At 32.7% G+C, this 16,662-nt stretch overlaps 1 protein-coding gene across 3 annotated transcripts in view; it reads left to right on the top strand.

The window, feature by feature from the left end:
- Positions 1-16,662, top strand: part of LOC126889497 (inter-alpha-trypsin inhibitor heavy chain H4-like) — a 110,279-nt gene that overhangs the window by 36,465 nt on the left and 57,152 nt on the right. For all 3 annotated transcript variants that reach the window (XM_050657831.1, XM_050657833.1, XM_050657832.1), the window contains exons 6-8: positions 1,623-1,859; positions 5,408-5,711; positions 7,234-7,515. In XM_050657831.1, coding sequence (XP_050513788.1) covers positions 1,623-1,859; positions 5,408-5,711; positions 7,234-7,515 — 823 coding nt within the window. The remainder of the gene's footprint in view (positions 1-1,622; positions 1,860-5,407; positions 5,712-7,233; positions 7,516-16,662) is intronic.

Below are 16,662 nucleotides of genomic sequence, written 5' to 3'. Positions count from 1 at the left end.
ATTAGTGAAAGCCGGCAGAGACAAACTCCAAGAACAGCTAAGAAAACTCTTCCAAGATTGCTTAAATGGTGCCGAATTACCAAAAGAATGGAAATTATCTATCATGTCAACAATCCACAAAAAGGGCAGCAAGGATCAATGTGAAAATTACAGAGGAATTGCGGTAAACAGCACAATAAGTAGGATGTATGTGAGACTTATTAAGAACAAAATAGAAAATGACTATAGAGATTACGAAGCAGAGGAGCAAGCTGGCTTTAGAGCTGGGCGGTCCACAGTAGACCACCTGTACGCTATTACGCAAGTTGTTGAGAAAAAAACAGCCGTCAATAAAGAAGTTCACCTGGTATACGTAGACTTACAAAAAGTATATGACAGTGTGCCCTTCAGCAAACTATGGTCAATCCTACATCAAACCAACATTAAACATGGTCTTATCAAAGCAGTCCAAAGTCTGTATAATGGAACGACTGCAAAAATTAAAACTGGATTAAGGATGTTTGCGGGATTTAAGGTCACGAAAGGATTGAAGTAGGGCTGTTGTATTTCGCCTACCCTTTTTAAAATTTATCTGGAACCAGCACTCAAGCTGTGGAAAAGAAAATGTAATGGCATGGATATCCCTCTCAATGACGACACAACACTATACACTTTATGTTTCGCTGATGACCAAATTCTGATTGCTCAAGATCATGACGACTTAAGTTACATGACGCGGAAGCTAATAGAAGAATATAACAAATGGGGTCTCGAAGTTAACATTAAGAAAACTGAAGCCATGTGTATTGGAGGAACAAAGCAGTCCATTACATTAGACGATGGAGTAGAAATTAAACACTACGATGAATACAAGTACCTGGGCATGAAGATAACTCAAGATGAAACACTCGATGCTGCTATAAAAGACAGAAACATACAGGGTAGAAAAGCCATATCCATGATGAACGGCATTCTGTGGGACCAGACAATATCTAAAGCGAACAAACAGCTCATATACAATAGCATACTTAAAAGTATAATCACATATGGCAGTGAAGTTTGGCCACTGAAACAAAGAGAGCAGAAAATGTTACTAGTAACAGAAATGGACTTCTGGAGAAGAGCAGCAGGCAAATCAAGAAAAGATCGGATACCGAACGAGAGAATACGAGATATGATGGGAGTAACACATACAATAATTGATGGCATAAAAACAAAACAACTGGTATGGTACGGCCATGTACAGAGAATGCCAGATGACAGGATCCCTAAACAGATTTTGGCATGGACACCACAAGGGAGAAGAAAAAGAGGATGGCCGAGAAGAAGCTGGAGAGAGGGAATTGAAAAAGAACTAGAGGAAAGAGAAATCCCTCCAGGTCTATGGTTAAACAGAGAAGAATGGCGGTTAGGAGTCGGAAGGCGTCGGAGAACGCTGTAAACCGATAGTAGTAGTAGTAAACTTTTCTTGCTGGAACTTCTTTTTGGTACATCCTCACTCTGTGACTTTTACAATTTATAAGACAAAAGACGACGAATAAAGACTTTTTGCTTTTAATTATTTAATATAAATTGGACTTTTATCTCTTAATTTAAACCTTGACTCTTCTGTGATTGGTTGACTCTTTTTATTGAACTTTTAGAGCCTAAATTTGCCATACGCAGTATCTGCTACCACAGGAGCAATCACCAAAGGAAAAGCAGTAATAAGCAAGCTTCAAGGCAATGGAATGACCAACATGTTAGCCAGTATTGAAACTGGTTTATATCTAGTGAACCAAGAACTAAAGAGGGCATCAAGAAGACAGCCTTTAATTATCTTTTTGACAGACGGGGATCCGACCATGGGAATGACCAACACGGAAGAGATTATAAAGATTGTAAGTAATATTTTCAAAAAACAAGTAAAATCCTTTATAAAAGGTATATTTTTATTAAAATTCCTTAAAAAGGGCTTAAGGGCATAATAGGTCTCGATCCCGCGTATGAAAAAAAAGTTGATTAATAGCAAGCTGAAAATTTGTTAATAGTTTAAGGGTGTCTAGTCGGATAAACTTTGATATATGGGAACACTGGAACAGGGGCAGTTTTAATTGTAGAACAGGTTAAAAATTTGGAACGGTCACACCACGAAAACGGCACATTTATTTTGTCCGACAGAACAGACCTAAACTCTCCGAAGAGAGATTAAACTCTCATGCAAAAATCAGACTCCTATTTATCACCTGTCATAATTCCTGTCATTTGACATATTCTACATATTCCACTCATTAAAACGCCCATTTCGTGATAAATAGCAGTCTGATTTTTGCATGAGAGTTTAATCTCTCTTCGGAGAGTTTAGGTCTGTTCTGTCGGACAAAATAAATGTGCCGTTTTCGTGGTGTGACCGTTCCAAATTTTTAACCTGTTCCACAATTAAAACTGCCCCTGTTCCAGTGTTCCCATATATCGAAGTTTATCCGACTAGACACCCTTAAGCTATTAACAAATTTTCAGCTTGCTATTAATCAACTTTTTTTCACACGCGGGATCCAGACCTATAAGCTTAATATCACATACCTTGAAAATTCTGCTGAAAGTCAACCACGCCAGAATACACTCTAAACTGGAGCTGGAATTAGTGACACTCAATATGGGTTCCGCAATGGTATGGGTACCAGAGAGGCATTATTCTCCTTCAACGTGCTGACACAGAGATGTTTGGATGTTAACCGTCCTCTTTACCTCCGTTTTATAGACTACAATAAAGCGTTTGGTAAAGTCAAACATGCTCGACTCATGGAAATTCTAAAAACTAAAAACCTAGATGAAAGAGATTTAAGACTAATAACACACCTCTATTACAATCGGCGAGCAATAGTCAGAATTGAAAAATAAACATCTGAAGAAATGGAAATAAATAGAGGAGTCAGGCAAGGCTGCATACTATCACCTCTATTATTTAACGCTTATTCTGAAGAGGTAATGCGCGAAACTCTGGAAGATGAAAAGTCGGCATAAGAGTAAATGGAGACTTAGTTAACAATATCAGATGTGCAGATTATACAGTAATAATAGCCGATAGTTTACAAGACCTGCAAAGACTAATGAGTAAAAAGTTAAGGTGTAGTAGGGAGTACGGACTCTCTCTCAATATCAAATAGACGAAGTTTATGAAAATTAGTAAAAACAACCATAATACTAACGAAACCTTGATAGTAGAGGGTCAGCAGAGCGAAAGAGTAAAAAAATACACTTACCGAGGAATACTGACTACACTGCAGAAATCAAAGTCAAAATCGAAAAAGCACCTTCTAATTTTATGAAAATGAAAAAGGTCCTATGTAGCAACGATTTAACATTAGCTCTTAAAGTACGCCTAACAAAATGTTACGTATACAGTGTACTATACTATGGAGTGGAATCATGTACGTTAAATGTAGAGACAATGAGACGACTTAACGCCTTTGAAATGTGGACCTATAGAAGAATTATGAGGGTTTCCTGGGTAGATAGAGTTACGAACAATGAAGTACTGAGAAGAATAGGTAAAGAGAAGGAAGTTGAACTTACAATTAAAGAAAGCTACAGTATCTCGGACATGTGATGCGGGGCGAGAAGTATGGCATCCTGCGACTCATAATGCAAGGAAAGATGGATGGCAGAAGAAACATCGGAAGAAGACAAATTTCATGGCTAAAGAACCTGAGAGAATGGTTTGGATGTAGCTCAAAACAACTATTTAGAACTACTGCCTCAAAAATTAAAATAGCTATGATGATTGCCAACCTCCGTAGCGGAGATGGCACCTGAAGAAGAAGAATAAAAGGGGCTACAAGAACTAGTTTTCGATCTGATAATAGATCATCATCAGTGACAAGATGCTGACATGCTAACCACCAAAATACGTGATCCGTCATGGAAACATTGATTATAATTGTGAGAGTGAACATTTTGGGATCAAATGGTACCCTGAGCAGAATACATGAGATATTTTGTGCATCCATGTTCAGTCTCACAATTATAATCAATGTTTCCATGACGGATCAAGTTTAAATGGTTTTTACTCGATTATTTTTGTATTTTGGTGGTTATCATGTCAGCATGTTGTCAGCACTGATGATGATCTGTTATCAGATCGAAAACTAGTTCTGTGATGTAGCCCTTTTTAGGGAATTTTAATAAATATACCTTTTATAATGGATTTTACTTGTTTTTTGTAGTATATGATATACAGACAACTACAGGAAAACTTTTTTCTTGTCGATTTTATATAATTTCAAAATAAATAAAAACGGTGTGACATTGTGTTAAGAAGAAATGCGTGCGTAGTTCGCTAATTCTTTTTCTTCTTTTTGGTTGTCTAAGTAGTAATTATATGGCCTCAATGACGTATAATATATTTATAGTCTCAGCAGAAATGCTGTGTAAACTGTCATAAACATGATTCCCATTGTTGTTGTTTATTGATTTGATACGAAGTTGCACGAACCCCTCGAAACGTTCAAGATTTTTTACGAAGTTGACACATGTAATCAAAAGATCGCACGTGGTGTTTGTCATAATTTTTGTTAATATCAAAAGCAAGTTCTATTTTAAATATTTAAGGGGCACTTATTATAGTCTAAGAACCGAATATAGGCCGACCTGCATCTCTCTGCTTACCGGATGAAATATTTTTTTTTACATTTCATACATAGACAAATATTTCTAGCATGGGTTGCCTATCAAAATCGTGTCATAGCTATCCTTAAGGGGGGCCGTAGGGGTTGAAATCAATATTTCAAGTACATTATTTTCATAAAAGTATGGTAGAATTATTTTATTTCTAAACTAAATAAGCATATTCAGTACAATTCATAGATTATTCACTCTGTATATTAAACATATCTAGGCGAGCGCTTGGTCTATTGGGACCATGCAAGTTCGGCAAAGCGACATTTGGTTTCTACCCTCAGCAACATTATTCGCACTTTTAATTATATTGGCCAATTATATTAGTCCTGGTTACTGGATAATTGTCAAGGCCATAGCCCAAAAAAATAATAAGAAGAAAAATAAGATTCAGGTTATGTTATTAAAACGTAAACAATTGTATGTAGTAAATAAAATTAGTTATTAAAATGCAGTACTGCAAGCAAAATACGATTGATTAAATTTACCTTTATATAATAATTGCGTATCATATCAATATTGTGGAGCAATATATAATTTTTCTTCTTCAATGACAGTGGGTATGAAGTATACATCAATTTGATAATTTTAATTGACAATATGAATTATTTAAGAAAGAAAGTTGCAATATTTCTCCGCAATTCTAGCACGATCGTTTCTCGTATATCCTCCAAGTACTTGCACACCGCGAATATTATACGTCATTGGATGGCGTCAATGTTAACATATTGAAGAATGGTAAATTTGACATTTATTATGTAACCAATTTCAGGTGACAAATATTAACGAGAATAAAGATTACATACCAATATATTCTCTGTCTTTTGGAGACAAAGCAGATAAAAAATTCTTACGAAAATTATCCCTGAAGAACTTAGGATTTTCCAGGCATATTTACGAAGGACCTGATGCTCATATTCAACTCCAGAATTTCTACAACGATATCTCATCCCCACTTTTATCAGATATCGAATTTGAGTATACTGATGACGTTACGGAAGTATCCAAACTGAAGTTCCCTATTTACTTTAAAGGATCAGAACTGGTGGTTGCTGGAAAATATCCCATGAATGAAGGTACGTAATTGAAGATCATCATCATCACGATGCTGCAGACTTTAAAAGGTCTCAAGCTTTCTTCACCATTTTGCTTTGCCCCTTGCTTGGATTTTTCAGTTGACATCGATCTTCTCAGCATCCTGTGGTACCCCATCCATTTCCGCTTTGGTCTGCTCCATCTTATTAGTTTCACCTATTTCCTATCTTCCGCTTCTTGAATTCAATTTGTGATGATGCGCTTTATATCAACCGCCCATCTAGTCGGTGGTCGTTCTATGCTTCTTCTCTTTGTCAATTATCTGATTCCCACGTATTTTTATTCCATTTTTATTATCCTTTGTTTTATTTCTAATCTGTGTTATCTGTTAATATCGTATTGTAAATGATCCATCTACTTGTTAAGAATACATCTTACAATTCTTATTTTACTTACGGCATCTCTAAATGATCCATACGCAAATTACAATAAAAAAAATAATGTGTGTTTATTTTGTACGCAAGTAAGAAGTTATACTTCTATTATATTATGATTTCAACTAAATCAATATACTTTTTTAAACAGTTTATTTGTATTTTATTTAAATTTTACTTACTTACTTTTTTTTACTTAATCCAGAACTCGTCTACCTTTCGATGTGAGTTATTTATTTAAATATTAAACTAATTTTAATACAACTTTCCAAAATTTTTTTTAAAATACCATAAATTAAAAAAATAACAGAATAAAACACACACAAACACATTGAAAAATGCCACACAGAAATTATTTCTGAACAATTGTTAGCAAAAATTTTAACGAAATACGTATTTTCTGAAAAAAAATGCATTTAATAAATAATATACTTACAATCATAAAATGTATATACAATAAATAAAAAAATTGTTTTGGTAATCGAACCCGTGTATATTAGGGTCATTAGGTTGTAAATCAAGCACGTTAAAATTCAGCCATTAAGACACACCAACTGAATGTTTTCAACTTGTTGACAATTGATCACATTTTTGCTTATTGTCTGAATTTAATTAAATTAGTTTGATTTTTGTGGAATTAAAATATTAAAATACAACAAAATATAGAATAAGGAAACAATATATTAGATACAGATTGGTAGAAATTTTGTTGCAAATCAAATTATGTAAATCGAACCATTACCTACTACATTTTACATTTTCCAATTAGGTAGGTAGGCATGTAATTTTTTATTACAATACTAAAACATTTACAATTAAATACCTCTTGCTTTTAAAAACTATTTAAAAAGTCACTACGATTATAAACTTCTTTTTGTCTCTGTCTACACCACAATAAAATCTAAAACACAACATTTGTTTACCCATAGTCGCCATATTGAATAATTTTTGACAGGTCATTATAATACCCAATCAGAACAAACGTATAACGTTTCATCTGCGCGTAGCACCAAGATTTTTGATGAATTCGCGCAATATAAATTTACTTCCAAACGCGCCTAAAAAAAGTATAACTTCAAAGTAAAAAATAAGAATGATATAAGAATTAAAATCATGGCTACTATTTTAGCTTTTGACACCTCTAAGTGGAAAGTTAAGAGTAAAGGCAAACGCGGTGAAATCTCATTACAACCAGTAAGGGAAGCTGCAGTGGGCGAATTGGAGCGCCTGTGGGCCTATTTAACTATAAAACACAAACTGGAACAACGAGAATTAGTCAAAAATAAAAAACAACAGTTAACTAAAGAAGCTCTGGATCTGGCGAAAAAATATTCCTTCGTTACTGATGTAAGTTCCTTGGTAGTTGTCAAGCCCAATGAAACCTGTACTGTTAACACCGAAGATTCTTCAAGTAAGTATTTATCTCTCATTATATATACTGAAATATCTTTTTGCTTTTAACAGCGTTTGACTGTCCACTCCCTGTCTACTCCACATTTGTAGAGTAGGGAGAGCGAGTCGAGTCCCACAGCACTTAGGTCACAATTGACCCATTATTGTCTGTATAACATTTAATTACCTCTCCTGTTTATTATTGTTAACCACGCCTATACACTATACAGGGTGATTGATTAGTGGGGTGAAGCTCAATAGATCCGCTGTAGTAATAGATAGCAATAAAAGTTAATAACAAAAATTGAAGACAACTTTAAGATTCATATTACAAAATTAGTTAGAATGTTACAGGGTGTTCGAACCTAGTGACAGACCAAACTTACGTTTTTTTTTAAACTGAGCACCCTGTATTTTATTTTATATTCAAAATATTTTTAACGTCTCCATTACAAAAATATAAAGGGTCTTTACAAAGTTATATTCAATTTTATATGAAAATCTTAACAAGTTCAGCTTCCTGTATAAATAAAAATAAGCACAACAGCAATGGTTTATTGGTGCCATATTTTTTGTTGATTGTCAAAATGTGTTAGAATGGTTGATATTGCTAATTTTCTTTATATCGAATACAGGGTGAGTCAAAAGGCAAGTACATTATTTTCTCAGTAATTTTAAATGGAACATCCTGTATTTTATATCGCTATCGAAAAGTACCATCACCGTACTTTAATTTTTATATAACATTCCCTATGTCTAAATTTATTAGTTTTCGAGATATTTTCATTTTTCAGAGCAAATTATTAGGGGTCTATATCTTTCTAAATTTTAAGTAAGTCATGACTGAATTTTCTAAAACTGACAATTTACGACTACTTATCATTAATCCGGAAATCAATATAACAGTGTAGCAAATAAAAAAAAGAAAAATAATTTACAAGTAATAAATTTTAGAAAAAAAAACACAACTACAACATACAACATTTTTTAAACAATTAAAACTACTTTTGTATGTAAATGTAACAAATAAAGGAAGAAAAACAATTCATTAGTTATAAATTTTCAAATAAAAACGCAAACACAAAATACAACATTTTGTGAAAACAATTAAAAACTACTTTTGTATGTATCTAAATGTAACAATGCAACAGACAAAGGACGAACAATAAATTTATTAATAAAAAATTTAAAAAAACATAACACAAAATACAACCTTTTTGAAAAAATTAGAAGCTACTTTTAATAAAATATTTTAAATATTTAATTACATAAGGTGTTTAAAGTGACCTCCTAACACATTTGTGGATGCCTAAAAACAGTCATTACATAAGGTGTTCAAAATGACCTCCTAACACATTTATGCATGCCTAAAAACGGTCATTGAATGAGTTACTTACACTACAAAGCATTTGTAAATTAATACTTCGAAATACACTCTGTATTCTATTTTTCATCTCATCCCTTGTTGTTGGAGTCATTTTATAAACTTCATTCTTAACGTAACCCCAAAAAAATCAGTCCAGTTTATTAAATTCTGGTAATCTGGGTGGCCACGCTACTGGTCATTGAAAAATTAAAATATCTAAAAAACTAATAAATTTAGACATAGTAAATGTTGTATACAAATTAAACTACGTTGAAGGTACTTTTCAATAGTGATATAAAATACAGGGTGTTCCATTTAAAATTACTGAGAAAATAATGTACTTACGTTTTGACTCACCCTGTATTCGATATAAAGAAAATTAGCAATATCAATCATTTTTAAAAATTTTGACAATAAATAAAAAAAAAATTGCATGAATAAACCATTCCCGTTGTGCTTATTTTTATTTACAGGGCGTTGAACTTGTTACGATTTTCATAGAAAATTGGTTATAACTATAACTTTGTACATACCCTGTATAACATAACAAACCTTTATATTTTTGTGATGGGACAGTTAAGGAGATTTCGAATATAAAATAAAATACAGGGTGTTCCATTTAAAAAAACATAAGATTGGTCTGCCAATAGGTTACCGAACACCGTGTAATATTTTAACTAATTTTGTAATATGAATATCAAAGTTGTCTACAATTTTTATGACTATAGCTGATCTCTTGAGCTTTACCACACTAATCAATCACCCTGTAGATACAGTCCTTACAACTCTTATATTATTTTGCATCTGTGGGAACATGAACCCTTAATTATTGTACAATCGTCTTTCATTTTCTTGTCTTTCGTGTATTTTTTCCATACATTTTTGCCTTGGCCTGGTTTTTGTTTTATTTTGTGTTCTTACCCTGTTAGTTAAATTGTTTTGATTATTTTTTATCAAATATCAGTGCCAGCGAAGATCGAGAAACCTTCGCAATGATGATCGCCAACGTCGGATAATTCTGATATGACACGCGAAGAAGAAAAAAATCAGTGCCAGCGCCAGTGTGCCTTAAAAATTTTACACCGTTGTCCTTCCAGTTTTATTTGTTGTCCTTCTTTTTTAGTTTTTTTATTAAGTATTATCTTTATTTTTGTATATACGTAGGTATGTTGTTAGTATTAGTTAGTTAATATACTGTTATCGGTTTCCTTGATTATTTTTGTGGATAAAATTAGTTCTTAGTGATCACGATCAGATATTATTAAGAACTTATACTAGATTTATCAAGATGCAGTAGAAATAAACAAACCAAGACACTTTAAATGCTGCTAGGAGCACTCTTGAATCATAATTTACAATGTACATATACAGGGTGTTAGTAAATAAGTATGAACAATTTTAAGGGCTAATTCTATATGAAAAATTAAAACCAGTTTTCTCTATAAACATAAATATGTCCGCAAATGCTTAGTTTCGGAGATACGGGGTGTTGAAATTTTTATTTCAAACTGCCAATTTATTTATTGCTCTAAGACCAGTCGAGCTATGGAAATGAAATTTGGTGAGTTTTAGGAGGTAGTTATTACGAATTTTTTGACATACAATTTAGAATTTTGTATTGGCGCGCCTACGGGCAATGGTCTGAATTTTTTTAAAGAAAAAAATAGTACGCCACTGATATATTTCGAATTAAAAATTGGGTTTAAATTCCACGTCTAATTTATGATAAAAAACCTTTCTAGTCTTTTTTTCATATGATGCACCGTTTTTATGCAGAGAAATAAAACATCTTGGCGCGTATTTTTCATTTCTTAATACATCATCAAGAATTATCCAATATAATAATACTAAACTAGAACAATAACAGAAAGTGTTACTAATACCATTTCAACTAGGTACAAAGCTGCAAGAAATGTTTAAAATGATCTCCTTTACAGGTAACAGAAGAATTTTATATTCATCATTGGCGCGCGTACGGGTAATGGTCTGAATTTTTTGAAGAAAAAATAGTACGCCACTGAGATATGTCAAACTAAAAATCATTTTTGAATTCCTCGTTCAATTGACGACAAAAAATCTCTCTTGATTTTTTTTCATATGCGGCGCCGTTTTTATGCAAAAAAATTAAACATCTTATCGTTTACAAAGTATTTGAACTAAGTTTCTATGCGTATGGAAACTACCTCAAATACTTGGTAAGCGTTAAGATGTTTTATTTTTTTGTATAAAAACGGCGCCTCGTATGAAAAAAAGGAAAGAAAGATTTTTTGTCGTAAATTGAACGGGGAATTCAAAAATCATTTTTAGTTTGGCATATCTCAGTGGCGTACTATTTTTTTCTTCAAAAAATTCAGACCAGTACCCGTACGCGCGCCAATGATGAATATAAAATTCTTCTGTTATCTGTAAAGGAGATCATTTTAAACATTTCTTGCAGCTTTGCACCTAGTTGAAATCTTATTAGTAATATTTTCTGTTATTGTTCTAGTTTAATATTATTATATTGGATAGTTCTTGATGATGTATTAAGAAATGAAAAATACGCGCCAAGATGTTTTATTTTTCTGCATAAAAACGGTGCATCATGTGAAAAAAAGACAAGAAAAGTTTTTTATCATAAATTAGACGTGGAATTTAAAAATAATTTTTAATTCGAAATATCTCAGTGGTGTACTATTTTTTTCTTTAAAAAATTCAGACCATTGCCCGTAGGCGCGCCAATGATGAATACAAAATTCTAAATTGTATGTCAAAAAATTCGTAATAACTACCTCCTAAAATTTACCAAATTTCATTTTCATAGCTCAACTGGTCTTAGAGCAATAAATAAATTGGCAGTTTGAAATAAAAATTTCAACACTCCGTATCTCCGAAACTAAGCATTTGCGGACATATGTTGATAGAGCAAACTGGTATTAATTTTTCATGTAGAATTAGCCCTTAAAATTTTTCATACTTATTTACTAACACCTTGTATACAGTGATGAGCGCACTAATAACCGGCAAAATAACGCAAAAGATGAAAAGCATATTAAGTTGTGAGATAAAAAGAGATGAACCTAGTGGAGGTGTTAAATTTACCGATAGTAACTTATAGATTGACATTATATTGATTGTTTCCCAACTTTAGACGTATCGAATGAATTTGAGAAATGCCACTGTCACAGTGACAGTTTTAGTTGACATACTCCTCTGATACGTCTAAAGGTGGGAAACAATCAATATAATGTCAATTTATATGTTATTATCGCTAAATTTAACAACTCTACTAGTTTTATTCCTTTTTATCTCACAATTTAATATGTTTTCCATCTTTTCCGCTATTTTGCCGGTTATTAGCACGCTCATCACTGTATGTTACGGTAAGTATGATTAATTGGAAATTATTAATAATTAACGGTTACTATTAATACAAACGGAATAGCTAGGTAAAAGTAATAAATATGCCAGAATTAATCACATCGACCGGTAGTAATTATTAATAAATCCCGGATTAGAACTGTAAATGTAGAGGGTGTAAACCTCCGCGGGATTGATCCGGGTTGAAGCCTTATCGCTGTGTAAAAAAAAACATATATTTATTAGCATTTAGTATTAGTATTTAGTATTAGCATGTAGTTTTTTTTGTCGATTTAATTATTTGTAAATTAATTTAAGTTGGTTAGGGCCATGAATGAGGAGTATACCTACTGGTCAATTAAATGTTTCCACTTCTACATATGTATGTATGTATGTGCGTGCATAAGTATTATATGTGCGCACATGTACCTAATATATTATGTAATGCAATGTATTATATTTGGAATATTGTAGCAAACAGTAATTTATTATCTATCGTGGCTGAATGGATCAAGTAATCCAAAGCCAATAAGGAAGAAAAAAAAAACTGTAAATGTGATAATTTGTAATATCGTTAAGTGCGTAAAAGCAGCTTTACATCAAGGCTATGCAAGTCTCATGCTATGCAAGTCCGTCTTGCATGGCATATCTCTTGCCTACCCTGACCTTTTTACATCTGAGCTATTTCTGTGCAATTTTAGATACCACTTTCATTGTTGCCAATAGAAGAAATATATCAAAATATTAACTTTAGATATTTCACTTAAAAACTTCAGTCCATAATTAAATATATTCAAATATAAACCACAAATTATTACATCCAATAAATACCATTTCAACTTACACAATAAGGTTGGGTTTTTTTCTAAACTATAAATTTTGTCATATTGGCAACATGAATTTTGACAGGACTTGCATCAAAATAGCATGAAAAATAGAACATGTTTTAATTTTTCGTCTAGCAGAGGAATTGCATGGAAATAGCGCGTGGGCATGCGCAGTAGCGTGATCTGTCTTGCATGGCTCTTGCCTAGCATGAAAATAGCATAATGTAAAACTGTCTTAAAAGCTTGCGGAGTGTAAGAAGGTTTATTAGTAGGGAGTTTTTGTGCACACAAATACGTAAACGTAACGCATCTTTTTGACGTATACGCTTGCGCATTAATGGTTGAACTACCGTATCGAGATACGCATTACCTAAAGCCGCAGTCTCTCTTATGCGATTGTCGCATGCGTTTGACGCAAGCAGCAGTCGCAAGCGATGTTCTGTGCACTCCTCAAATGTAAACTTTATACGGCCGGTCTGTCTTGTGCGTCCGACGCGAGGAATCGCATGCGCCTGCTGCATCGACTGGTAATGATAGCAGTGCTTTGCAGCCATACTTTGCAGTGACTGCATGCGTCCATTTCATAAAACAACAAAAAATTTGACATAGAATTTAAAAGTTTGTTGTTTATTGTTTATCAAATTATGATAACGAGGTTCGAGGTTAAAAAGCTTTATTAATTAATATTTTAATAATACGTAATTTCCAGATATAAATAAGCAATTCTGTTGTTTTCATAATTGCACAGGAAATAAACATTTTGTACTAACCTTAATGTGACACCAAGTTTTTCTTCTGGTGTTATATATAGTGTTATCATTCTCTTTACCATTCTTGTAGGAGATTTCGTTATGTCTTCCTTAATAGCACATAACAAGAAATGGAGCTGGTTCTTCGTCACGCGAAAGAAACTATGAAACTTGGTCTCATTATCAACCATATATTTACTTATTAAATTGGTTTGGTATCCTTCTTCAACCCTATTCACATACATTTCATCAGTTTTACTCTTTTTTGGTTTACCTTCATCTGAGAGCATCATTTTTAAAATGTTCTCCTCCAATTCTTGCTCTTTTAATATGTGAAGATAAACTTGTCTCTGTAGATGCACCAATTATATTATTATTATCACTAAATTAATTACTACTTACTACTATTACTACTACCTACTAATTATAAATTACTAAATATTACTACATATTATTATAAATGACTAATGAATATTATTAATTACTAAGTTATTACCATTATTATAAATTACTAAATATTCCTATTATTATTAATTAATAAGTATTACTATAATTATAAATTACTAAATATCAATATTATTATAAATTACTATGAAGCAATATCAATATTATTATAAATTACTCTGAAGCAATGTTACTGTTATTGGTGCTATTAGATAATATATCTAGAGTGCTATGTATTAAGAGTATAAGTCAAAAATGAAAATATTTTATTAGGACTTTTCAAAGTCTTTTTTACCACTGATGAAATAACTATTACAACTGAATATGAAAATGGTGACGAAATATGATTAATAAATTAGTAATTAACGATTTTACTTTCTACTTTGGTAATACCTTATTAATTATATAATTCAAAATATAGAAGCATCCCGAAAAATCTTTTTTATGACTTAGGCCCGGTCTTTTCACCTCCGAATAAATATTCATTAGGAAGTTTATCCGGCAGATTACATGTAAATCTGTCAAATAAACCTCCGAATAACTTTTATCCGGAGGTGAAAAGACCGGGCCTTATACTCTTAGTACATAGCACGTTAGATATAACATATTATTTTTAAAATTCCCGCTTTTCATCAGCTGTTATATCTGATGCGTCGGATGCGTCTAAACGCACAAGAGAGACCACCCCAACCACTGCGTTAATTGCTTGCGACTGCTGCTTGCGTCAAACGCATGCGACAATCGCATAAGAGAGACTGCGCCTTAAGGTTACGGGCTGGTACGTCAGGTTCATACGCATCCCTATCGAGCCGAAAGTCACCGAATGCACACGAGGATCTTGCCCGATTACCTACCAAATGAACATTTCATCAGCGTACTACCCGTTTATAAACATTTTAAGGTTATATTGGTTTAGTCTATTTGAGTAAAATTATTCTGTGTTTGTAATTGGAAATTGGAACTTCATAATAGATTTAAAATTTTATTGTTTTTAAGATGTCTATTAATAAAGCAAAACAAACAAATCTTGTATTAATTTAAGAAATACAGTGATCACCACAATTAATAACTATATAAACAAATGACCTAGTTTCAGTAAAATTTTCAAATAAATATTACCAAACTATTTACATTATACCTACTGGAATTCTGATGTAGGTATACAATAATTTACAACTAAAAAGTAGGTATAAACAAAAATAAAAAAAATTTAACCTAAGGAAAAATAATATTTTTATATTTAAATAGAAGCAATTAAAACCATACAATTTCATCATTCATTTATCTTTTTTTACATTTGTATATTAATTGTATATTGTGTGAACATTGTTTTATTTTTTTTAATGTCAACGGAATTTAAAAATGACTTTACGATTTGCTTTACGTTACATTAAGGCAGTTACAAAAACTACCTATTTTAACATTCATCCTCTACGACACGTTAGTTGCTTTACGTATACGGAGATGCGTTACGTTACGTAGCAACAAAAACTCCCTAGTAACTGTGACATACCCAAGTTAAATACGGCGCATAGCGCATACCACAGTGTTTAGTCAATCTGTAGTCGGAAGCGGCCACTGTGTAATACCCTATTTAATATATTAAATACAATACATAAGGCTAAAGTAGGATTAAAAACATCCTTACCTCCTGGTACTTTTTCGGAAATCAGAAGAAGATTTAGAAGCGACAATAGCAGATCATTCTGATGACGTTGACGATGGAGCAAAGCACCCCGGGCCCGTGCGCAGAATTCGTTTATGGGGGGGAGGGGGGTTTTGACATATGTGTATCATGTTAGGTTATGAAGTTAATAAAAAATAATAAGAAACTTTTCTTATAAATGAAGACATTCTATTGTGTCTTGGTCTTGACTTGATATTCAGTTATTATATAATAAATTAACTCTGCGAGGTGTAGAAAAAAACTTCTCCAAAACTCTTTGCGGATCGACCTCGACATCGCGATGTATATTGAGCGAAGCTAATCCGTTCAGCCGATCTTCAGACATTGTTGACCTGAGGTAAGTCTTGAGGCGACGCAATGTTGAAAAGGAGCGTTCATTCGTTGCTGTCGTTACAGGCAGAACTGCCAAAATGCGAAGCATTTGATGTACATTTGGAAACGCATCTCCATTGCACACATCGAGTGCTTCAAGCGAATTTTTAACGTTCTTTCCGGCGATGCGTTGACGCCAAAGTTTGACTTCGTCTACCCAGATGTCACGGGAATCATCCCGCAAAATTGAAGAGTATGGTTCAAACAGTTGAGCGCAGGATTCTTCATTGAAATTCTTCATTTTGTTGGGGAAGAGGCAAGCAAAGTTTGATAAAATTTTGCGGTGATTCAAAAATCGATCTTGTATATGGGTCAGAAACAAATCAATGTATGGGATGTAAATCGTTATGCGAAAATAATCTTGAACTGAATCAGTTTGTAC

Source organism: Diabrotica virgifera, chromosome 8, assembly GCF_917563875.1.
Source record: "Diabrotica virgifera virgifera chromosome 8, PGI_DIABVI_V3a".
Classification (NCBI taxonomy): Eukaryota; Metazoa; Arthropoda; class Insecta; order Coleoptera; family Chrysomelidae; genus Diabrotica; species Diabrotica virgifera.
The sequence above is the reverse complement of the archived record's forward strand: the minus strand, read 5'-3'. Positions and strand labels throughout refer to the sequence as shown.